The sequence below is a fragment of the Geotrypetes seraphini genome, chromosome 8 (assembly GCF_902459505.1).
Source record: "Geotrypetes seraphini chromosome 8, aGeoSer1.1, whole genome shotgun sequence".
Lineage (NCBI taxonomy): Eukaryota > Metazoa > Chordata > Amphibia > Gymnophiona > Dermophiidae > Geotrypetes > Geotrypetes seraphini.
In genome coordinates, this window is record NC_047091.1 from 179,940,843 (window position 1) to 179,967,392 (window position 26,550).

A 26,550-nucleotide genomic window follows, 5' to 3' on the forward strand; every position below is an offset into this window, starting at 1 on the left:
AGCAAGCATCGCATTCTGGTAAAGTCGCTTACCGAATTTGTCCATGGCTTTACCCTCTCTGCCAGGAGGGACAGAGGCATAGACACTAGCTCCTAAGGACTTCTTGAGGGTGGATTCTACAAGAAGAGACTCATGAGAGAGCTGTGGTTTATCAAAACCAGGAATAGGGATTACTTTATAAAGGGAATCCAATTTGCGAGGGGCTCCCGGGATAGTAAGAGGAGTCTCCAGATTCTTGTAGAAGGTCTCCCTCAGGATGTCATGTAAAGGGAGTTTCAAGAATTCCTTTGGAGGCTGGTCAAAATCAAGAGCGTCCAAAAAAGCTTTGGACTTTTTAGACTCAGCCTCCAAAGGAATGGAAAGAGATTCACACATATCTCTTAAAAAAGAAGAGAAAGAGGTGGAATCAGGTTTGGAGGAAATATCCTGCAGAACAGGCTCGTCTTCCTCTGATGAACACTCCCCTTCTGACTGAAGAGGTTCTTCAGAGTCGCCCCACAGATCAGGGTCTCGAACATGGGGACCACGGTCCCGAGACTCAGGGGTGGATGGTTCTCGGTGTCGGGACTTCTGTACCGACTTACCCGACCTCACCGACGCGGTACCGGGCGATGTTATCGGTCGCACCGGAGCCGATGTCTGTACCGATTGGTGATGAGACCTAGGCTCCGGTGCGAGGACAGGCATCGATGCCAATGAGGTCAAGTGTACCGGTACCGAAGGAGTGGATGGTGACACTACTGACTGTTCCACGATCGGTACCGGTTGCTCAGTGGGGACCGATACCGGAGGGCTCGGTGTCAGGAGAGCTGGAAGGAGTTGTTTGAGCTGTTCCTTCAGCTGTACCTGCAAGATGGCCGCAATGCGATCATCAAGGGAGGGCACCGGTACCGCTTTTTTCTTCTGCGGTACCTGCGGTGCCGCTCGACGCCCCGGAGATGAGGAGCCCGATGTCGAGGGACTCACCTCAATAGGGGCGCCTCACGGTCGGCAGGATTGGGCTCTCTGCAATGGAGACCGGAGGACGTTCCAGCGGGGAAGGCTTCTTAGCCGGCTTACCTGCATGCTGCGACGTCGACGCGGTATCGCGTGGCGTCGATGAGGTGGGTGCCGACGAAACAGGTACCGAGACCGGCGCCGAAGACGCGGGGTCGGACATGTCGGTGCCGAAAAGCAGTCTCTGCTGTATCTCTCGATTTTTGAGAGTCCGCTTTTTCAAAGTGGCACAGCGGGTGCAGGTAGAGGCCTGATGTTCCGGACCCAGACACTGAAGGCACCAGTTGTGCGGGTCTGTCAGGGAAATAGGCCGTGCACACCGCTGGCACTTCTTGAACCCGGGCTGGGGGGGCATGAACGTAAAAACGGCTTCTGCCAAATCGAAGGCCGAGGCCTCGATGATGGCAGTAGGCCCCGCCGGGTCAAATTAAAAACTTTGACAAAAACGAGAGAAAATGTTTTTTTTTTTTTTTTTTTTTTAGAAAGAAAAAGGGAAGGGCAAAAAGAACCCGAAAAAGTTTACGCGAGCGGGAAGGCGAATGAAAAAAAATATTTCAACAGCCGTTGAAAATGCGACTTCTTTTTTTTTTCCATTATATTTTTATTTTCAAATTTCATAAAAAGTGTACAGAATAATAAAATACATTTGATACATGCATAGTATCACTTTTATATCTAACACAATGTATGTCTGAATTTGATTTTCCCCTTCCCCCTCCCCCCACCCCTTCACCACTTTAATATAATATTTTCAAATTTTATAAAAGTATATAACATAATAGAATACAATTAATAATTATTCAATAACATATTTATATCTAAAACAATATATTCTAGATAAATTTTATTCATTTTCCCTCCCCCCACCCTTCTATTATCCCTTAATCATTTGTTACATTTTGTATCATATATTATAATATATTATATATAAATTGTTTTCCTTACCCCCCCTATATGTGTGTCATAAGAAAATCTCTAAAAGAAGAAAGGAAGAAAAAGTATTCTATTATTTAATCATTACAGAATTTTGTCAATGGCCCCCATATTTTTATAAATTTATTATATGTTCCCTTTTGTATTGATATTGATCTTTCCATTTTAAAAACATGGCATATTGTATTCCACCAAAATGTGTAGTTTAGGTTGTTGTAATTTTTCCAATTGTTAGTTATATGTTGAATGGCAACCCCTGTCATAATTAATAAAAGTTTATTATTTTCTGGTGAAATTTGACTTTTTTTTCTCATCATTGTTCCAAATAAAATTGTATCATATGATATTGCAATATGATTTTCCATTAATTTATTAATTTGTGGCCAAATTGAATTCCAAAATATTTTAATATAAGGACAGTAGTATAATAAATGATCTAATGTCCCTGGTTCTAGATTACAGTGCCAGCATCTATTAGATTTAGAACTGTCTAGTTTTTGTAAACGAGTAGGGGTCCAAAAAGCTCTATGTAATAAAAAGAACCATGTTTGTCTCATAGATGCTGACACTGTACATCCCATTCTCCAAGACCAAATCAGTGGCCATTGAGATGCATTAATTTGATGTCCAATCTCAATGCTCCAAATGTCTCTTAGACCATTTTTTGGTTTTTTATTCAAATATCCAGATATTAATTTATACCACAGTGCGGCTTGATGTCCCAGGAAGTCTGTTTTAAAGCATAAGAATTTTAAACTATATTGATTGTTTAATGATTTCCATTCAGGGAACCCAACCTGAATGGCCTGCTTCAATTGCAACCATTTAAAACTTTGTGTTTTATTAAGACCAAATCTATGTTGCAATTGTGAAAAATCCAGCAGTTTACCTTCTGAAATAATATCATCTAGAGATCTAATTCCTGCAATAATCCAGTTCTTCCAAAGGATTTGGGCTCCGCCTATTTTGATCTTGGAGTTTATCCATATGGATTGATTAGTTGATTTATATATTGGGATGGGTGTTAATTTATCTATAAATCTCAATGTTTTCCAAGTATCCATTATTATTTTATTTTCTCTGTATCTTTTAGGTATATTAATACTTGGTAAATGAACTAAATTTAGGGGAAACATAAGGCGCCATTCCAAATATAACCAATCTGGTGCATTATCTATAAGTTCTGGGAGGATCCAATACATACCCTGACGTAAAATATAGGCTTGATGGTACCTATAGAAATTTGGAAAATTTACCCCTCCCTCCTTAATTGATTTTTGTAAGGTTACTAAAGCTATTCTAGGTGTTTTACCAAGCCAAAGAAATTTTGTTAAAATTCTATTAAGCTTCTTATAAAAGGACCCCTGAAAATAAATAGGTATCATACTCATTTGGTAGCAAACCACAGGCAACATCATCATTTTAATAGTTTGAACTCTGCCCCACCAAGATATATGTAATGGGTTCCATTGTTCACATAACTCCATTACTTTTTTTAATACATATTTTTCATTTTCTTTTACAGTATCTTCAATTGTTTTTTTAACTTGAATGCCTAGATATTTAAATCCTTCTTCTTTCCATATGAATGGAAAAATATCAAATAATCCTTTTACACAGTAAACATTCAAGGGTATAATTTCAGATTTATTCCAATTAATTTTATAACCTGAAAATTTGCCAAACTTATCAATTAATTCCAATAAAGAAGATAAGGTAGACTCTGGATTTCTCAAATAAAGCAAAATATCATCAGCATAAGCCGAAATTTTATATTCCATATCTGAATATGGAATTCCTTGTATCTCCCTCGTTTGCTGTATTGCTAACAATAAGGGTTCTAATACAACATCAAATAACAAAGGAGATAAAGGACAACCTTGTCTAACTCCCCTCTGCAATTGAAAACCATCAGATATCTTATTGTTAATATTTAATCTTGCAATCGGGAAGCTATACAATGTTTTTACCATTTGTATAAATCCAGAACCTATACCAAACCATTCTAAAGCCTGATACATAAAATTCCATTCTACCCTATCAAATGCTTTCTCGGCATCTAATGAAACTGTAAATGCCGGTTCATCCATTTTTTTTGATAAGTTTAGCATGTGAAATAATAGTCTAGAGTTATTGGAGGAATGTCTTTTAGCAACGAAACCCGTTTGATGCATATCTATAATATGTGGGAGAGCTTTGGCTAATCTCAAAGCCAAAATTTTCGCCAAAAGTTTATTATCAACGTTTATCAAAGATATAGGCCTGTAGTTTGAAACCAAAGTAGGATCTTTATTTGGCTTAGGCAAAACAATTATTATTGATTCAGCCATAGTACCTTTTATGTTACCTTTTATAAGTTGTGTCTGATATAATTTTAATAAATGTGGGGAGAGGATATTTTGAAATGTTTTATAAAATTCTACTGTGTAACCATCACCACCTGGAGCGGATCCAACTCTAAGAGATCTCAATGCTGTTTCTAATTCTTTTAATGATATAGGTTCTTCTAAACTTCGTTTTATATGATCAGGAATCTTAGGTCCATTTATTAAATCTAAAAATTTTTTTCCATCTTTTTGTTTCTCCAAATAAGGTTCGGAAGAATATAGATCCTTATAAAAATTTAAAAATTGTTTTAATATTATATTTGTTTGATTTGTTATTATACCATTATCATCTTTTATTCCGTTAATATTAGTTCTCCTTTTTTTTGCCTTAAGATAATTTGCTAATAATTTTCCCGCCTTATTAGAATTTCCATAATACACCGTTTGTTTGGAAAACAAATCTTTTCTTATCATTTTTGAAGTTAATTCATTATATTTACCTTTTACTTTCAAAAGAGCTTGCAAAACTTCATATTCCCATTTACTTATCAATTTAGCTTCTAATATTTTTATTTCTTTTTCTAATTCCATATATTGTTTTTTAATTTGTTTCCTAATAAAAGCTGAATATGATATGATATTACCCCTCATAGTTGCTTTAAATGCATCCCATACATTCTCTATAGATGTATCTTCCACTAAATTTATTTGAAAAAATTCATTAATTTGTGTTTTAAAATTTTCCAAAAATTTGTCATCCACAAGCAATGCATTATCAAATCTCCAAAGAGGTCTATTATTTTCTAATTGATCTAATTGTAATTCTATCCATATTCCCGCATGATCCGAAATGATAATAGGATCAATGGAGGCTTTAATCACTTGTTGCACTTTATTTGTTGAGACAAAAATATAATCTATTCTTGAAAATGATTTATGAACCTGTGAACAAAATGAATACTCCTGATCATTAAAATGAAGAATACGCCATATATCTTTCAAATCACATGATCGAACTAAATTATCTAGACCTAAAGATTTAATATTTTTACCTGGTTTTTTATCCAATAATGGATCCATTACAGCATTAAAATCTCCAGCCACCACTAAATTAGAGGCAGCCAGTGGTAATAACATATTTTGTAGCTTTTTGAAAAATTCTGATTGATTCGAATTAGGGGCATATATATTAAATAACGTCAGGGTATCATTTCCCATACCTATATCGATATGTATCCATCTTCCATGTGGATCTGAATTTTTTACTTTTATATTGGCCATACATTTTTTATTTATAAGGATTGCAACCCCTGCTTTTTTACCCACTGCTGGAGCAAAAAAACATTCTTTTATCCATCCACCTGATAATTTCTGTGATTCTTTCATATTAAGATGGGTCTCTTGCAGACAGTAAATATCTGCATTTTGTTTTTTTAAAAATGTTAATATTTTTCCCCTTTTAATTACGTGATTCAGGCCATTGACATTAATAGAATATATTTTAAGATACATTATATATCTTAATACTTTTCATTATCTTATTCTTCCCTTCCTCCTTCATATTTAATATCCAAAAAATTTTCTTCATGACACACATATTTAACCCTAATGTATCTCCCTTAATTTTTATAATAAATATTCTACTTATCCCTCCCTTTCCCACCCAATACATTGGCTGCTTAAGGATACACATTGGAATTGTAATCCTAACAATCTCCCCATTCCAGGCAATCATTATTCAATTGTTTAAACAAATTTCCCTTCTATCTATCTATATTGATCTTTTATATTTATTTAATCATTTTCCATAACATTTTATTAATGTATCATTTTCCATTTAACAATATATTAATTTGTATTTCCTTAGTATTATGATTTCAACATATATTTATTTTAAACATATATGCAGTGTATTATTTAATAATTTTCCTATATTCTGTTCTTTCTTTCATATAATTATTATTGTCTTTTCTTTGTATTGTTTTCTTCCATTTCTTCAAATATTTCGATATGTTATATTTTCTGTTTTTTCATAAAGTCTTCAAAACCATCTTAGTATATTATGTTAATATATCATAGGTTCTGGTTTAGAGAGAAACTCTTTTAGTTTTTCGGGATCCTCAAAATATAATGACTTGTCACCAGATGACACTCTCATTTTCGCCGGGTAGTATAGGCCATATTTAAATCCTTTTTCTTTGAGTAGAGGTCTCATGTCTAGTAGTCTTTTCCTTTTAGTTGCTGTGTTTTTGGCGAAGTCTGGTAAAAACCATAATCTTGATCCTTTATAATTTAAATTTTTATCTTTTTTTGCGGCATTTAGTATCTCTAGTGCTTGTTGGTATCTCAACATTTTGAAAATGATTGGTCTTGGTCTGTTTTTATTTTCTAAATTTTTAATTGGGATTCTATGCGCCCTTTCAATTTCAATTGGTTGTTTCAAGTCTAATTGTAGAATTTTTGGAATTAAATTTTCAAGGAAAAGGATAGTATTTTTTCCCTCTAAATTTTCTTGTATTCCAAAGAGTTTGATGTTCTTTCTTCTTCCTCTATTCTCGTAATCCTCCAGTTGATTTTTTAATTTATTTAATTCCAGGTTGTCGTTTTTACATCTTTTTGATTCACATTCTATAGTTTCCATTTTTGATTCTAGTTCAGTTGTTCTTTTGTTGTTAACTTCCATTTGTCTATGTATATTTAAAATTTCTTCTTTCATTTCAGACATATTAGTAATAGTTTCTTTCAGCATTTGTTTGATTTGTTTTAATTCTTCCATGACTTCAGCTTTGCTTAATGTGTCTGATTCTTCGATAGGAAGTGGTATTTTGCTAGGTGTTATTTGGTCTTGTTTCTGTCTTTTTGCAGATGTACCAGCCTCATTTTTGTTTTGTCTGGTACTTGCCATGTTATTGTTCTCTTTTTCTTGGTTATTCTTATTTCTTAAATTTAGTCTTTTAGTTTTGGGTTTGGTATTCTTATGTTTTTAATCCCTTTTCTTCTAAAATTTGGTTCTATCTTTTAAAGTAGAAATTTTCTTTTCCTTTTTTGCCTTTTTTCCTTTTCCTTTGTTTTCAGTTCTATTGATGTGAAAAAAATTTTTCTCAGACTTGTCGGGTTCTTCCACAGATTTATTTCATTACCTCTGGCCGTCACTCTTTTTTTAAAAAAAAAAAAAAAAAAAGGGGTTGGTAGTCCTTTGTTAATTCTCCTCTCACAAGCCCAATCGCAGCACTGATCGAGGAGAGTAAAACTTCATCTAATTCTTTTCCCTTGTTTTGACAAATTTGAAGAAATTGTTTTATGTTCACTCACAGCATCTCTCAACTGCCTCTCACACAAGCCCAATCGCAGCTTTGTCAGAGAAAAACAATTTAAATTCAGTATTTAGTTTATTTAGTAAGTTGATATTTTTTTTTCCCTTGTCTTCAGCGTCTCGGTGTTCAATCACTGAGAGAAACCATCAGTGTTGTGTTGTTCTAGCACTGAGCAGATTGCAAATCAGTCATTCTGTCCAAATATAATATTCATCAAAAGAGATTTCCTTTTCCTCTTCTTTTCAAGCCTCTCTCTCAGAATTTCATTCTGATTTAAAGCAGCAGAAATTTTCTCAACAATAATTTCTTATTTATTATCTGCTTTATTGATTCAATGAGAAAGGAATTCTTAATTTTGTATCTCAAGAACTGTTTCAAGAAGAGGATAAATTGATCTCTCTCAGAATTCTGACACAATACTGGCAGGAGAGAGCTATTTTAAACTGTCACAGCTTTAGTTGGTTAAACTGACATTTGCCTTATAATGAGATCAATTTTAATCTCCCAGGGCTCCGACTGGCTGTACAAGGCAATTTTAAATCACCACAGCTTAAGAATTTAACTGACATCAGGCTTCACATTAATATCAGTCTTTCTTTTAACCCTTTTTTTGTCAGTTTAAATTTTCAACATCTCTCAACACCGTGCTGATTCAGATTTTAAAAACCGTTGCCGATTTGATGTCACACAAGACCTCGCTTCAACACCGGCAGAGAAGGGCTTTTTCAAACTGCCATACTCCTTCCATCCAGATCGTTAATAAATAGTAAATTTTCACTCTTCCTCCTTATTGTCAGGCAATTCAATGTCAGTTTTAAACTCCGTCAGTCCCCAACCCTCTACTCTGCACTGTTCAGGATAGAGAAAAAAAAACGGCACCTTTACTTCCTGATTTTTCACCCTTTAGGCTTCTTCTCCGTTTCAGCGAAGGAGATCAGTATTGATCTGTTACATTCAGGATCGTAGGAAATTGCTTCCTGACAAATTCTAGATCTGGCAAGGCAGGCAGGTGCAATTCACGCTGTGAGCTTTTTTTTAAATATACTTCGTCGCTACAGCAACTGTCATCTGACATTAAGAAACCGGCAAAAGAGAGACAGACCCTTTCTCCCAAATTTCTCACTCAAACTTCACTCAACTCTCTACAGTACCTCCTTTTTTCACTCTTTTACAACATCGCTGTTATCAGATTGTTTCTTTTGATATATTTCCTTTTTTGTTAATTATCTGCCGCGTCAACCAGCGCTGAGAGAAAAACCGGCAATCTTTCTTTCAGTCTTCCTCTCTCTGTATCTATCTCAATTTTATCGGAGGAGCTCAATATTAACTTGTAATGGTTTTGAATTTAATTTAAACTTGTTTTTTCATCTCAAAATCAACAATAAGAGAATTATAATTTTAAAAGTTTGCCCAGATATAGAGGAGCGTCTCGATCACACTTCCATCCTGTGCTCGCGTTAAGCCACGCCCCCTGAAAATGCGACTTCTTAGCTCCGCGGAAACTAAGAAACTGAGGGACCGCGCGTCGGGGTCGGGCGGGAAGGCACTCGCGCATGCGCGGTGCGGTCTCTAGAACTTTCCAAGTTCTTAGAGTGCAATCACTCTAAAAGTGTCCGTACCGGGGCTCCGTCGGTGCCGTCACCCATCAGTCAAGAATATGCTGCCTGCTTGTCCTGGGATAAAGATGTCAATGGCCCCCATATTTTAGAAAAGGTCTTATAATTTCCATTTTGTACAGCTATTGATCTTTCCATTTTGAACATGTGACATAATGAGTTCCACCAAAAGGTGAAATTAAGTAAACTGAAACTTAATAATAGGACTACCATTAAACAGTTTCAAAAATATACTTATTCAAATAAAAGAGAGAGAATACTTAGGCAGCATCTAATAAGTGTTGTGGTTGACGTTTAAACAGCCCAAGGAAATCTCCACAGCACAGGCCTCACCTACTGTGTTTGTGTTTTATGGACATGATGCATTGAGTAGATTCTTCCTGATGTCGGTGAATTTTACAGACGAACAGCATGTGAAAACTAGAATTGCTTCTGAAGCTGGTGTTTTCCACAATAAAGGACCGCTATCAACCCGTTTATATTTTTTTAATGAGCTTTTGTAGACATGCCTCCAGAATTGACTTTTTTTCTATTTTCCAGGCTGGCATCATTTTATGAGCTGATGATCCCAGAGCTGGAATCGGTAATTAAAAAGTGGACATTTGAAGAGAGCAGGTATGGAAGGACAGATCACGTTTATTTAGCTTTCAACAGGAGTAGGAGCTATGCAAATAGCTTCTAATGCACCACAGAACACTTTTAAGGCCGTCATATGGAGGTGTTGCACTTTAATTCTTATTTTGGTAAATTTCAGAAGATATGGGGACCATTAACAGATTTTTGTAATGAATGATAAACTTTTCCCAAGATAAGATATTTGATTAGAGGGGAAATATGAGGGGGTTTTATTTTTATTATTTCATAATATATGATTATATCAATAGTTTCATTGTAATGGTACTTGAATGTAATATTGTGATGGGAGGGGAGGATTTTCTATTTAATAAGAATAGTTTAAATATTAGGTTTATTACATATTCAAAATATTATAGAATATTAATTTGTAATGAAATGTTATACTTAAAGTGTTATATGAGAATTAATCAAGTGTGTATTTATAGTCAAATATATTTTATTGAGCAAACACAACAGCAACAGATCAATGATACAAAGAACCAAAACAGCTCAACAATTTATGGAATACCCCCCAAAGAAACCCCCACCACCTTCCCAATCCCAACCCAAGTTACCCCACCCCCCACTCCCGGGTCTTCCATCCAAACACACAATAGCAAAGAAACAGAAAAGAAAGTTAATGTACCAATCAGAACAAAGGGAATCACAAAACAAGAATCAACAGTTAAGCACCCGGCTACGAGCCAGAGGAGTCAAAGTAGTCCAAAAAGGTTCCCAAGTACGTTGAAAAATGCGGCCTGGGAGAGAAGAAAGATCCTTCACATCCCTCCTCTCCCACATCAGGGGAGTAATCATGCGGCAGCGCCAGAGGGAATAGTCCGGAGCCTCAGCCTCAAGCCATTTCAACAAAATGCATTTCAGAGCAATCAGGATAGTCCACTTGAGGAAAGCTGCAACTCCCTTCGAGCGAGGAAAGTAGTGAGGAACAGTCCCAAAGAGAAGCAAAGTGGAGCGGCGAATGGTGCTATGCCAAATGCTCAAGTATGTATTTATAAGTTCATATGAGTTTATCTGCTACACTTGTTGTAATGTGCAAAAATGAATAAAGAATTTAAAACAGAAAGGCAAAATACAATATGAATAAAGTCAAACATCAATACAGAAACATAGCAGTACACGCCATAAACAATGCCATGGGGTATCTAACAATGCTTATCATATACCGTCACTCTTCAGCATATTTATTTATTTATTTGCTCAATTATTTAGCCTGTCCTCCCAAAGGAGCCCAGAACGGGTTACAAAGTACATCCACAATATAATCGAGATAGGACAAAGATTACATAATTTACAATATAGACATGACACAAAACATATCCACTAAACAGCTCTGGTGAGAGTAGGAGAGGCGGCTTAAAGACACATAACAACCTCTTCCCTCCCTCTTAAATAACCCCCCACTCTCCCGCCCCCATATTTAGAACCTCCCTAATACTGCCACCTTCTTGCAGAGATTGAGGATTGTGCCAACCGTTGATCATTTCCAAAATGGCCCCACAGGGACTGTGCTGAGACAGCCAGTTTTAATGTAGCTGCAAATCCTACAATCCTGGATCTGAACCCAGGTTTCCAGTTGCAAAATGCTGCATTTGGAAACTTGTTTCCAGCATACATATCACCTTGAGGTTTAATGCATTTTTCTTTTTTAACTTTTTCAGTCTACAGGCTGACTTGTGGCGGAGGCTTTCCCATGCTAGAAAAAAAATGGTGGAGATTTCTCACATTATCATCAACCAGACCTGCCTGCAGCCCATTTTAGAAAACAGGTATGAAGACAGGATGCGCAACTATGTTATAGATAATAAAGTAACTTCAGAAGAGCACATTAGAAAACTTGAGGTGAGTGAGATGAAACTTTTCAATATACGATGCTCCCCCTCGAATTCGCGTTCGACGGTTCACAGTCCTGATCATTCGTGGTATTTTCCAACCACGAACCGCTGACCAGGAGAGGACAGCTAGAGAGGCAGGAGAAGGCAGCCGGAGCACCGGCGAGTGAAGGAAATCACTCGCTGTATGCTCCGACCGCCTCTTTCTGTACTAAAGTCTGGCCTCACCAATCAGGAGCTGCTTTGACACGCAACTCCTGATTGGTAAGGCCCTACTTTAGTACAGGAAGAGGCAGTCGGAGCATACAGCGAGTGATTTCCTTCACTCGCCTGCGCTCCGGCTGCTCTCTCCTGCCTCTCCCGCTGCCCTCTTCAGTATCCCCCACGAAAAACCGTATTTGCGGTTTTTCAAGATTCGCGGGGGTTCCTGGAATGGAACCCCTACGAATCTTGGGGGAGTACTTGGGGGAGAAATTTATATTTCTTGATAGTGGTTGCTAAAATGAAAAGAAAATAACAAAACCAAAAGGTGCAGATCCCCTAGAAATCATGGCCCAATAATTCAATAGCGATACCATGTGCTGCCTCTCAGGAAATCTTAAGCCCAGAAAAGTGGAATATCGAAGTGCCCTTTTTGCATTTGATTAGAGAGTAGCCCTGGGATACTTCATTCTGGGCCACAGCAGTTTCTGTAGAATGGCACCCCAGGCAAAGGTTCCCTTCAGTACCTCCTTTCAATTTTGGGCTCGTATACTCACTGGTTCAGAGCAGGATGGTTGCCCTTCTTGCCCTCTCCTTGTAACACGAGAGGAGAATCTTAGTTGCATCTGAGGACCTTGAGATGGAGAATTGCATTACTCTCCTTCCCATGCTGTCTGGGAGTGATTAGCAACTTGCTTTCTGCCAGGCTACAGTTTTGTGGAATATAGTGACTGACAAGGTGCAAATGATTCAGGTAAGGCTCTCTTTAGCTAAGAAATGGGCAACTATGACTGTTCTCATTTTTCAAAATCATTTATTAGATTTTATATACTGTCCTTTCTGCAAAACAAATCAAGGTGGTATATGATACGAGGAAAACCAATTTTAGAAAATAAATTCTTGTGCAACAGGACTGGTAGTCTTGACCAGCTGGTAAAACCCTCATTACCTTCAAGGGTCGCAGAGACCCCACTGTTTTGTATTCATGCTCCGCCTCCTATCCTTCTGGGATGAGCTCTAGCCCTTCAGTCTTACTCTCTATTTTCAAGTGTTTATTATCCGGTCGGAGGCTTTCGGTGCTGCAGAGGATCCTGGTCACCCTAGAGCATGTGTGTCAAAGTTGGTCCTCAAGCAATCCAGTCAGGTTCTCAGGATTTCCCCAATGAATATGCATGAGATCTATTTGCATGCATTGCTTTCAATACATATTCATTGGGGAAATCCTGAAAACCTGACTGGATTGCGGCCCTCAAGGACTGACTTTGACATCTGTGCCCTAGAGCATCTCTGTCTGCGAGAAGATACAGACTGTCAGGGCTGAGGTCTGTAACCCACAGGCACATGCCTCACATTATTCCTGTGTGGCCTGTCTGCATTAGTAGTTCTTAGAGCTCAGGGCCCATACCCTTGGGTGCTGTAAGGTTCGTCCACAGTGGGCTAGAGTGGTTTGCCCCAGCCTCTGACTACAGTGGACTTAAGCGTAGATTGAGCGGGTCCCATGGCGGTTTTATCCAGGATCAGGGCTGACTGCATTCTTCCCTCCATGATGTCTCGCGGCTCCAGTTGGGGTCTGAGGGTCCAGTTCCACTTTGGGAATTGGACGTCAGTCCGAAGAAACATGCAATCTGTTGGACTCCAGGCTTGTCTGAGGCAGAAATCTTCTCTCGCCTCTGATCAGAGGTTTCCCTATGCAGCTTATATCCAGATGGATCAGAATGGCCATATTTTCTATCTATATTGGAATCGGAAAGCAGTCTCCACTGGCGGTGAAGGCACACTCCACTCGCAGTGTCACGTCATCTTGGCCAAAGTCGAAAGCAGTCTCCACTGGCGGTGAAGGCACACTCCACTCGCAGTGTCACGTCATCTTGGCCAAAGTTGAAAGCAGTCTCCACTGGCGGTGAAGGCACACTCCACTCGCAGTGTCACGTCATCTTGGTCAAAGTCGAAAGCAGTCTCACCTGCAGAGATTTGCAGGGCGGCGACTTGGTCCAATCTCCACAAATCCACTAAGTTCTACAGGATGAATATAGTAGCTGAACACTGCTTTTGGGTCCTCAGTACTGGCATCAGGCTCATCTGTCCCACTCTAGGAACCGGGTCTGCTCTGATATGTCCCGCTGGTCGAGACTACCAGCCCTGTGGCACAAGAAGGAAAAATGAGGTTCTTGCCTTGCTAATCTTCTTTCTTATCAACAGGAATGGTAGTCTCAACACCTGCCCTGTCAGATATATACTAGCCTGCTTTCTGTTTCAGACATGCCTTCTTAGCCAGATGTCTTATTTCTGTCGCCTGCCCAGCGGGGTAAGGAATGAAGAGGAATTCGCTCATAAGAGACTCATTGTAAATATTGAGCAACAGAACTATTGGTGCAGATGGCTCACAGGTAGGTGGCTCCTTTTATTTTAACCTTGTTTGTTTTGTTTAGTAGTGGTTTAAAAGTGTATTCACTAATATAATTTCATTCGTTGCTTGCTTCTATTCTTCAATAAATTCTTCCAAAGATTTCCCAGCTCACAGCTGATTCATCAATCATATCAATAGCAGCTCTACTGTAACTTCAGCGGCTACACTTGGATTTCATATTTCATGTATGATACCAATTTTTTTTCAGGGGTCTTTTTACAAAAAATTGGATAAGATGTTAACAAAATTTATTTGGCTTGGAAAAAACCCCAGAATTGCTCTAGTATCTTTACAAAGACCAATTGCGGAGGGAGGGGTAAATTTTCCAAATTTTTATAGGTACCATCAAGCCTATATTATGCGTCAGGGTATGTATTGGATCCTCCCAGAGCCCATTGAACATATACCAGATTGGTTCTGGTTAGAATGGAGATTAATGTTTCCTTTACGTCTGAGTCATGTAATCAGTATTCAAATGCCAAGGTTATATAAGGATCACAAAATATTTGTTGATACTTGGAAAACTATAAGATATATAAGTAATCTAACTCCTATTCCAATAACTAAATCAACGAATCAAACAATATGGCTCAACCCAAAGATCAAAGTTGGCGGTTTTAAAATTATCTGGAAACATTGGATGATTGCTGGAATTCGTATTTTAGAGGATGTAATGAATAAAGGTAAACTGCTTGAGTTTTCACAATTGCAAAATAAATTCGGTTTGAATAAATCACAATATTTCAGATGGATGCAATTGAAGCAGGCCATTCAGGTAGGGTTCCCTGAATGGAAAAATCTTAATAACTATCATAGTATGGAATTCTTATGTTTTCAGATAGATTCCATGGGTCACCAGGCCGCAATGTGGTATAAATTAATATCTGGATTCGTACATAAAAAGAAAAAAAATGGTCTTAGAGATATTTGGAGCATTGAGATTAAGCATCAGATTAATGCATCTCAATGACCACGACTTTGGTCTTGGAGGTTAAGATGCACATTGTCAGCTTCTATGAGACAAACTTGGTTTTTTATTTTACATAGAGCTTTATGGACCCCCACACGTTTACATAGAATAGATAGCTCTAAGTCTAATAGATGCTGGCATTGTCATCTTGAACCAGGGACATTAGATCATCTTTTATTCTATTGTCCATTCATATTAATATTTTGGAAATCAATTTGGCCTCAAATTAATAGGATGTTAGAAAATCCGGTAGCCTTGACATATGATACGATTATGTTTGGTACTGCAATGAGAGCTCGAAGTCAAATTTCATCAAATAACAATAAATTATTATTTATATTGACCGGAGTAGCAGTACAGCAAATTACACATAATTGGAAAAATTATGACAGATTGAACTATAATTTTTGGTGGAACTCAGTTTGCCATATATATAAGATGGAGCGTACATTTGCAACACAAAAAGGATATATGGATAAGTTCAAGAAGATTTGGGGACCATTAACAGATTTTTGCAATGAATGATTTTAATTTTTTTTTTCCCATAATAAGATAATGGTTAAAGAAGGGAGGGAGGGAAGGGGTAAGGAATTTATTCTCTTTATTATACATTATAAAAAATATATCATAATGAATAAATGATAGTACTATGAGAAATTAATGTGATAAAGGGAGAAAAAAGGGTTCATAATTAAATAATAATTGATAAAATCATTACAATATATATGTTATATAAATTCATAAGAAAAATAATATAAAATATGGTTTATATAAAATACATTATAGAGATATCAAGTGTATTGTTAAGATAAATGTATGGAAAATTTATAACACTTGTTATGTGAAAAAATCAATAAAAAAAACTTAGAAAAAAATAAAATAAAATAAAACCCAAGTTATACCGTAGCCAGCCTCCTCATTGGTCAGTCTTCCTTTTCATTCTAATTCTTCAGTTAATTTAAATATTTCATAAATATCAAACTTTAAGTAACTTAGCTTAGAGTTGTTGCACTGAATGGGGCTCCGACGTGAATTCAGCATTTCGCAGAGAAGCTGTTTCAAGGAGCATCCCCATTTAGAGACAATACACCACTATCTTAGATCAGAACATACTTATGTAGTTTCAGAGAGTTTCCCCGCACACCTCTCTTATATTTGCACTTTAGGACTCATTGGAAGCTTTGGTACCGACTGAGGAGGTGGAACATGAAAACCAAAAACAGTGGGCTTTCTACAACCCTCACAGCTAATGAGGATTTAACCCACTGGTCATGACTACCATTCCTGTTTACAAGAGAGAAGATTAGCAAGGTAAGAACTTAATCTTTCCTTAAAAACAGAGCTCCATTAATAAGAGGAAAGAATCAGCCCTTCATAGCTACACCACTCATCCTGGTGTTCCAACACTGTGCTTCCACATGCTGTCATCATTCAGAAAATCAAGTTAGCGAAAATAAAAATAAAAAATAATTGAAAGAATAGGTACTGGGTAGCATCATAGCTTTTAAAAGTCATTTTCTTCCTGATGTAGGCAAGGTTGTTGCACATATCAGCACTTTAGCTGTCAAACTAGCAGCACTTGATCTATGTTGCGGGTACAAAGAAAACAGCTCACCTTACTTGTGTAGAATTTTAGCAGTTCTGTTGTTTCTGGGTAATCATGAGCCCTGCATTAGAGAATGACATGGTGGATGTTACCCGCAAAAACGGTGGAGGGGGGAAAGGTGCTCAATGCAGGTATGGGGACGAGGCCATCCACCGCCCCGGGGAGCGGTGAATAGCCTTGCCCCCACAGTTAAGGGAGGGAATGCATGCGGCCCCCTCCCTCCTTCCTACCTACCTGAATCTATCTTATCTGCCTCCCTCCCCCTTACCTTCGCGAAGCGTACGTGCAGTCGCGTGCACGTCGCTTCTCTTCTGACGCAACTTCCACCCACACATGCACGCGACTGCACGAACACTCCGGTGGCTTTCAACAAGCTACTCAAATCTTAAAATGCACCGCGAAGGTAAGGGGGAGGGAGGGAGGGAGGAAGTTGCACGGACCGCGCGAGGGGTGCCAAAGGGCAGTGAGGTGGTGAGAGGGAAAGGTGAAGGGTATAGTGGGACGGTGATGGGGCAGTGACGGGGACAGATTTTTTTCCCCGTGTCATTCTCTACCCTACATTACATTACTTGTTCTTATAAAGTACATTTTGTCTTTTGCAGTTCTGATAGCATTCAATCCTTTGTTGAAGAGTTTCTGCAGATTTTCACATCACTGGTGCAAGAGAAGAGGTGAGCTAGGTAGTTTTGGGAGCCATTCCTGTGTTATGTGTCTCCACTCACCCTCTTCAACTGTACATACATGTTCTGTTAAACTTCCTTTCTCAGCCAATCACACATTAAGGAATATCATGGATGGTATTATATTGCAGTTCAGTACAGTATCAAGCATGTTTCTGTTCTATCCCAAGCTTTATAATAGTACTAACAGATCACCCGGCGTTGCCAAGGTATTTATTTATCATGTTTGGGGATTGGATGGATTCCTGAGGGATAGAGGGATCGTGGGGTACTGAGTAAACCAACCTGGTCGTGCATGTGCAAGACCGGAGGGCTAGGACTTCGATAGGAGGGCAGAACTTAAATGGGAAACCAAGGTGGCAGGGGAGCCCCTTCTGATGATTCAGACAGGCCTTGACCTGTTTTTGGCCACCGCGGGAGCGGACTGCTGGGCAGGATGGACCTGTGGTCTGACCCGGCAGAGGCACTTCTTATGTTCTTATGTTTATTTATTTATTTTGTGGACATATTAATTTTTAGCAGCAAGAATGGCCCTCTCTATGGGGCTGAACTTGGACTTAAACGGCATCGGGAGTGTCAGTATTCGTCTCAGTGACCCCAAAAACTATGGATTAGACACTAATATGTGTCTTTTTTGATTATTTTTATATGTTACCCTCTTCCCACCCCCACAGTATTTGTTCCCAGATAGTAAGTGATATGTATACCAAATTTGGTTGAAATTGTTCCATGCGTTTCAGAGTTATGCTGATTTTATATAGATAGATCAAGAAGATTGCTGAGCTGTTATAACAACACTAGGAAGATGTCTTTGTTGTGCCATACGTTAATTTGGGAGTTTTGGTGAGTTTCTGCCATACATAAAGGAAGGTGATCCTCTCTGTTTGAGTCAGGGGAGACCTCCCTTCCTATTGGCATTGGAAAAATAGCTTGCACACTCTGATGCTACTTGAGCGGCCAGACTGAGCCCCAAACGTAGAAAAAATTTTCTTTGGGATCCCTATATTCTGTCTTTATCACCCCGAGCCCATAGTGACATTTTGAATTCTTTGCGATAGTATTGGCTTAGAACTTGGCAGATTGACATGAGACATCGGTCTTTGGGGGGGGGGGAGGGGTTGTGTTTTTTGTTTTGTTTTTTTGTGACTATTGTGGTGCCATTGTGTTCCTGATTTTCTTGTTAGCCATACAATTTATTTATTTTTATTTATTCATTCAGTTTTCTATATCGTTCTCCCCAGGGAGCTCAGAACGGTTTTACATTAATTTATCCAGGTACTAAAGCATTTTTCCTATCTGTCCTGAAAAGCTCACAATCTATCTAATGTACCTGGGGCAATGGGAGGATTAAGTAACTTTCCCGGGGTCACAAGGAGCAGCATAGGTTTGAACCCACAACCTCAGGGTGCTGAGGTTGTAGCTTTAACCATTGTGCCACATACTCCCCTCTTGCAGTGTTGTTCCTATCTTGGGGGGGGTGCTTCTGGGCGGGGAGAATTCTTGTGGGGTGGCATATTATTTTTATGGAATATGTGTGGTGTATTATTTTTATGGAAAACCAATAAAAAAATGTTTAAACATAAAACAGCATTGGAAGTTCCTTGCAGTGCATCAGGGTTTTGTTAAAGCACTTACTTTGTGTACTTAGGTTCTTGCGAGATTACGATGAGCTGTTCCCCGTGGAAGATGATGTCAGTTTGCTTCAGCAGGCATCTTCTACCCTGTATCCTTTCATTACATATTAAGCTGAAATTTTTCCTATTGCCAGGGCATTCGCAGATCACCTGAGAAAAGTATCTTATGAAGATTAAAGGTCCTATGATTTTGTGAGAAGGTTCTTAATGTTCTTGCTTTAATGACAAAAGGTTTTGCAAGAAGTCACTAAGAACTTGAATGAGCAGAGAATATAAGGACAAAAATCTGTAGAGACAGATTTAGCTGAGATTTTTTATTTGTTTGTTTTGGGGTCATTTTTAGCAAAGTAGTTTAATGCTTCTGCTTTTGGCAGTGGATATGTTGATCATGTTCCTTGTGGAATCAGGTGGCAGGACTTTAATCCACCATATTGTGGCCCAAAGTGGTGGCCAGAAAACCAGGAAAGGACCCTCCCAGGTTCCTAGCTCAGGTTATATGCTTGGATCTTAGCCAAAAAGAGGCAAAGAAACCAGTATATTGCTTCTTGGGCTAATGATGGTTTTCCATGCCAAAGAGCTGAGATGAACCCAGAGCCAAGAAGGATCTTGAGGCCTCTGATTTGCTGAAGAGAATAAAATATGGTTTGAGCAACTGTCCAGACTAGCTACTGCTAATCTGTATATCCCTTATTCAGATTTTTATCTAATAAACTGAGGGGGAAATTTTCAAACTGTGCTTTTTATCCATGGACTTAAAGGCATACTTCCACTATAATTTGAGGCACTTTTGCTTTAAAACTTACTATGGGCTCTTTGGCCTGGATTCTGTATAGGACGCCCAGGAGGGGTGTCCTATACAGAATCGGGCTTGCACACCGATTCTGTAACCGGCGTCCATGTTACAGACACTGGATACAGAATCAGGTTAGAGTAGATGCGGCCGCTATACTTATCGCGGCAAAGGATCTCCCTGCCGCAATAGGTATAGCGGCCGCAGTCGCCTGTCCCCCACACCCTCCCCGATCGCCGGCAGGCAGGTGCCCAACTCCTCCTGCTGGAGGACGCTCTCCCTCCGGACCCCCCCACTAACCCCCAATTAACCTCTAATTGTTGACTGGCCTTAGGCATAATGGGGATGGGCCAGGAAGGGGTGGGCCATCAATTAGAGGTTAGTTGGGGGAGAGATTAGTTGGGGGGGAGGTTAGGGAGGGTCATCGGGGGATGTTAGCACGGGGAGGGGGCGTTAATGTGGGGGGGTCCTCCTGCAGGAGGGGTTGGGCATCCTCCTGCTGGTGATCGTGTGGGGGGACAGGCGGCCGCTATAGTTATCACGGCAGGGATCTTGCCATCTTGTTCTTCCTGCCTTCCCGAGCCAGGCCAGATGCGTACAAGCGCCAGACCCACAAGACTTCACTTCCGACGTCAATTCTGACGTCGGAAAGGAAGTTCTGGGCCAGCCAATCACTGCCTGGCTGGCTTGTAACTTTCTCTCTGATGTCTGAATTAACGTCGGAGGTGAAAGCTTGTGGGCCCGGCATTTGTACGCGCCAGGCCTGGCTCAGGGAAGCAGGGAGAAATCGGTGTGGTGGCTTAGGGGGATGGCAGGGAGAGAGAAAGAATCAGAGGAGTGGAGAAATCGGCGTGGTGGCTTGGGGGGCAGGGGGAGAAAGAAAGACGGAAATAAAGAGGGTAGGCAGAGGGAGAGAGAAAGAAAGAGAGACAGGAAAAAAAGAGGAGGGGACAGAAAGAAAGACAGAAATAAATAAATATTGGATTTATAGAAGAAGGAAGTGTAATTAGAGACTCATGAAATCACCAGACAAAAAGGTAGGAAAAATGATTTTATTTTCAATTTAATGATCAAAATGTGTCCATTTTGAGAATTTATATCTGCTGTCCATATTTTGCACTATGGACCCCTTTTACTAAACCGTTGGGAACTGCGAGGGGCATTCAGCGCAGCTCCCTGTGCTAAAAACCACTATCACGGTTTAGTAAAAGGGGAGGGGGTATATTTGTCTATTTCTGTATAGTTGTTACTGAGGTGATATTGCATATTTTAAAGTCATCTGCCTTGACCTGTGAAACCCCCCCCCCAAATACAAATGATAATTAACCTTTTCTCTGCGTACAGTGGGCTTTGTGTTTTTTAAAATTTTATTGTTGGTAGATCATTTTGACTTGGTCGTTTTAAAAGTAGCTCGCAAGCTAAAAAGTGTGGCCACCCCTGCTCTTTGTCCATGTCTTGTTTTGTTTGTCCAAGTTAGATTGTAAGCTGTTCCGAGCAGGGACTGTCGATTTGTGACCAAGGATTCCTAAAGTCTTCACTGCTTATCCCATGCTGGATGACCAACCCGTCTTATTGTAAACCGCCCCTACAATGTAACCTTACTCTGTACAAATATTCATGTACTCAAAGACTTCATTGTTCTTTTCGCTGAATGTCCAGCTCTTCTTTATACCGCCTCGAACTACTTTGGCTTTGGCGGTATCTAAACAATAAATGATTATTATTATTATTATATGTCAAAATGTACAGCGCTGCATATGCCTTTCAGCGCTATATAAATGATTAGTAGTAGTATTTTTCTGTAAGGGTCAAAATAGTTAATGAGAACATGGCCAGTGGGCTCAAAGTTGTAGCAGTCTCTTTCTTATGAGCCATCTTTCTGTTTCTTTATTTGGTAGGTTTTAGGATTATAATTTTCATTATATGATTGTTCTTTTATGAAGGTGAAACTTTCCCTAGCATTAAGTAGTGTTTGCCTTGGTGTTGTATATGTATATATATATATATATATATATATTTTTTTTTTTTAATCTTTATTCATTTTCAAAAATTACAACAAGAAATACCTTAATTCATCACTTGACATTCTTATTTGTATTATTCCAAATAAATAATTTTATCCCAGGACAAGCAGGCAGCATATTCTTGACTGATGGGTGACGGCACCGACGGAGCCCCGGTACGGACAATTTTAGAGTGATTGCACTCTAAGAACTTGGAAAGTTCTAGTAGGCCGCACTGCGCACGCGCGAGTGCCTTCCCACCCGACAGAGGCGCGCGGTCCCCGGTTTCTTAGTTTCCGTGGAGCTAAGAAGACGCGTCCTTTTCAACGGCTGTTGAAAAGATCTTTTTCTTCGCCTTCCCGCTCGCGAAAACCCTTTCGGAAATATAATTTCCTTTATTTTTTTTTTCGATTCGTCCCGGCGGGGCCGGTTGCCACCATCGAGGCCTCGGCCTTCGATTTGGCAGAAGCCGTTTTTACGTTCATGCCCCCCCAACCCGGATTTAAGAAGCGCCAGCGGTGCACATAGAAACATAGAAGATGACGGCAGAAAAGGGCTACAGCCCATCAAGTCTGCCCACTCTGCTTACCCACCCCCTGTCTATGCCCTAATGACCCAATTTCCTTATCTTGACCCTCGTAGGGATCCCACATGGGTATCCCATTTATTCTTAAAGTCTGGCACGCTGTCTGCCTCGATCACCTGCACTGGAAGCTTGTTCCAATGATCAACCACTCTCTCTGTGAAGAAATACTTTCTGGTGTCGCCATGAAATTTTCCGCCCCTGAGTTTGAGCGGGTGCCCTCTTGTGGCCGAGGGTCCCTTGCGAAAGAAAATATCATCTTCCACTTCGACACGTCCCGTGAGGTACTTAAATGTTTCGATCATGTCTCCCCTCTCCCTACGTTCCTCAAGAGTGTAGAGCTGCAATTTGTTCAATCTCTGTTCGTACGAGAGACCCTTGAGCCCCGAGATCATCCTGGTGGCCGTCCGTTGAACCGATTCAATTCTGCGCACATCTTTACTGTAATGTGGCCTCCAGAATTCCACACAGTACTCCAGATGAGGTCTCACCATGGTCCTATACAACGGCATTATGACTTCAGGCTTTCGGCTGATGAAACTTCTATTGATACAACCCAATATCTGCTTTGCCTTAGATGAAGCCTTCTCCACTTGATTGGCAGTTTTCATGTCTGCACTGATGATTACTCCTAAATCTCGTTCTGCTGAAGTCCTAGTTAAAGTTTCTCCGTTCAAGAAGTACGTCCTGCATGGATTTCCGCTTCCGAGGTGCATGACCTTACATTTCTTAGCATTGAAGCCTAGCTGCCAGGTTGAGGACCATTTCTCTCACCGACCCGCATAACTGGTGCTTACAGTGCCTGTGTCCTGACCATCGGGCGTCCACCTGCACCCGCTGTGCCACTTTAAAAAAGAGAACCTTAAAAAACCGTCAGATCCAGCAACGGTTATTGTTTGGTGCCGATATGTCTGATTCTGCGGCACCGACATCGGCCCCGTCTCAGTCAGCACCCACCTCGTCGACACCGCGCAACACCGCGCTGGCGTCACACCCTTCAGGTAAGCCGGCTAAGAAGCCTTCCCCGCTGGAGTGTCCTCCGGTCTCAGTAGCAGCGAGCCCAGTCCTGCCGACCTCGAGGCGCCCGCGGAAGCACTCCACACCGATTGAGGTGAGCCCCTCGACCTCGGGTTCCTCCTCTTCGGAGTGTCGAGCGGCACCGAAGGTACCGCAGAAGAAAAAAGCGGTACCGGTGCCTTCGCTGGACGAGCGAATTGCTGCCATCCTGCAGGTGCAACTCAAGGAGCAGTTGCAACAGCTCCTTTCCGCACTCTTGAAACCGAGCCTTCCAGTCCCGGTCCGGTCTGAGCCACCGGTACTGACAGTGGAGCAGCCTCTTTTATCTGCATCCACTTTGTCGGTACCGGTACATTCTGCTTCATCGGTATCCATGCCGATCTTAGCACCGGAACCGAGGTCCTTGCACCAGGCTGTGCAAACTTTGGCACCGACACAGCCCTTAACATCTCCCGGTACCGTTTCCCAGAGGTCGGGTAAGTCGACACACAAAACCCGACACCTGGAACCCTCCACACCGGAGTCCCGGGACCGCAGCTTCCAAGTTAGGGATCCTGATCTGTGGGGTGACTCCGAAGAGCCTCTTCTTTCTGAGGGGGAATGTTCATCTTGGGACGAGGATCCTTCTGCTTTAGATCCATCCTCTAAACCAGATGCAACCTCTTTCACCTCATTTCTGAAGGAGATGTGTGATTCTCTCTCTATTCCCTTGGAGGCTGAGTCAAAAAAATCCAAAGCGTTCCTTGATGCACTGGATTTTGACCAGTCTCCAAGGGAATTTCTGAAATTGCCTCTCCACGATATCTTGAGAGAGACTTTTTACAAGAATCTGGAGACACCTTTAACCATCCCAGGAGCCCCTCGTAAATTGGACTCCTTATACAAAGTCATCCCCATTCCTGGCTTTGACAAACCACAACTTCCACATGAGTCTCTCTTAGTGGAATCCACTTTAAAGAAATCCACGGGAGCTAGTGTGTACGCCTCAGTCCCTCCTGGCAGAGAAGGTAAGGCCATGGATAAATTTGGCAAGAGGTTGTACCAGAATGCGATGTTGGCTAACAGGTCAGGGAATTATGCTTTTCATTTCTCGTTCTATCTCAAGCATCTTATACAAAATCTGACTGCTTTTGAGAAGTACCTCCCTGACCGCAAGAGATCTGCCTTTCGCCAAACTTCTTCATCTCTTCTACAGCTTCGCAAATTCTTGGTCCGGTCTATCTAAGACACATTTGAGCTGACCTCTCGAGCCACGGCCATGTCGGTGGCCATGCGTCGTCTGGCATGGCTCAGGGTCTCAGAACTTGATGTCAACCATCAAGATCGACTGGCTAATGCGCCTTGCCTTGGTGATGAGCTCTTTGGAGAATCCATGGACTCCACTACCCAAAAGCTCTCTGCCCATGAGACTAGGAGGGATACTCTCCTCAAAACAAAAAAGAAGACCCCACCAGCTCAGCCTTTTCGGCAGCAATCGGCCTACCAACGCTGCTATGTGGCTCGTCCTTTGCCACCGGCTCCTCAACAGCCTAGGCGTCAACGACAACAACAAAGGCAAACCCCTAGGCCAGCACAACAACAACAGGTGAAGCTTCCTCCTACACAAAAATCTACCCAACCCTTTTGACTTGGTTTTCCTGGGCATAGCCAGTGTTGTACCATATGCCCATCTTCCACGTCACATAGGAGGATGCCTTGCTTTTTACATAAGCCGTTGGGAAATCATCACCTCGGCTCAGTGGGTCCTCAACATCATCCGCCACAGCTACTCTTTCAACTTTCGGACTCTTCCTACCCAAAGTCTACCAAAAGAGTCTGCTTTGAACACTCCTCAGTCTTCCTTCCTTCTTCAAGAGGTTCAATCCCTCCTCCTTCTGAATGCCATAGAGGAAGTTCCTCTAGATCAAAAGGGGCAGGGATTCTACTCCTGTTATTTTCTAGTCCCCAAAAAAACAGGAGATCTCAGACCCATTCTAGATCTTCGCGATCTCAACAAATGCTTGGTCAAAGAGAAATTCAGGATGCTTTCTCTGGCCACTCTTTACCCTCTTTTCAATCAAGGTGACTGGCTATGCTCCCTCGATCTCAAAGAGGCATATACTCACATACCGGTCAATCTGGCCTCCAGACAGTACCTCCGCTTCATGATCAATCATTGTCATTACCAATACAAGGTGCTGCCCTTCGGTCTTGCCTCCTCTCCAAGAGTGTTCACCAAATGTCTGATTGTGGTGGCTGCCTTTCTACGCTCTCACCACCTTCAGGTCTTTCCTTACCTGGACGATTGGTTAATCAAGGCCAATTCATCTAGACAGTACTCCTGGCCACCAACCAAACCATCCTGTTTCTACAACTACTGGGGTTCGAGATCAATCTACCCAAATCTCATCTCATCCCCACTCAGAGACTTCAATTCATTGGAGCGGTGCTGGACACAGTCCTCATGAGAGCGTTCCTGCCGTCCAACCGTCTTCAAACTCTTCAATCTCTATGTCAGCAGGTGCTTCCACAATGTTCCATCTCTGCCAAGCAAATGATGATACTCTTGGGTCACATGGCCTCCACAGTTCATGTCACACCCTTCGCACGTCTTCACCTGCGCACTCCTCAATGGACCCTAGCTACCCAGTGGTCCCAAGCGACGGATCCTTGCTCACGACACATATTTGTGACATCATCGCTTCGTCAGTCTCTACAATGGTGGTTGATGTCCTCAAATCTCTCCAGAGGTCTTTTGTTCCATCTACCTCCTCATCAACTTGTCATCACCACCGACGCCTCCCCTTATGCCTGGGGAGCTCATTTGAACGAGTTCCAAACTCAAGGTCTTTGGACAGCCCAGGAAATGAAGCATCACATCAATTTCCTGGAACTCAGAGCGATGTTTTATGCCCTCAAGGCCTTCCAACATCTTCTCTTTCCTCAAGTCCTCCTGCTGTGCACAGACAATCAAGTTGCAATGTACTACATCAACAAGCAGGGTGGGACAGGCTCACGCCTCTTGTACC

The 26,550-nt window shown here is 40.8% G+C and overlaps 1 protein-coding gene across 4 annotated transcripts in view; it reads left to right on the forward strand.

Annotated features, from left to right (window-relative positions):
• Positions 1 to 26,550, forward strand: part of ASCC2 (activating signal cointegrator 1 complex subunit 2) — a 108,439-nt gene that overhangs the window by 57,839 nt on the left and 24,050 nt on the right. For all 4 annotated transcript variants that reach the window (XM_033955074.1, XM_033955073.1, XM_033955076.1 and 1 more), the window contains 4 exons: positions 9,727 to 9,801; positions 11,481 to 11,588; positions 17,438 to 17,506; positions 19,164 to 19,238. In XM_033955074.1, coding sequence (XP_033810965.1) covers positions 9,727 to 9,801; positions 11,481 to 11,588; positions 17,438 to 17,506; positions 19,164 to 19,238 — 327 coding nt within the window. The remainder of the gene's footprint in view (positions 1 to 9,726; positions 9,802 to 11,480; positions 11,589 to 17,437; positions 17,507 to 19,163; positions 19,239 to 26,550) is intronic.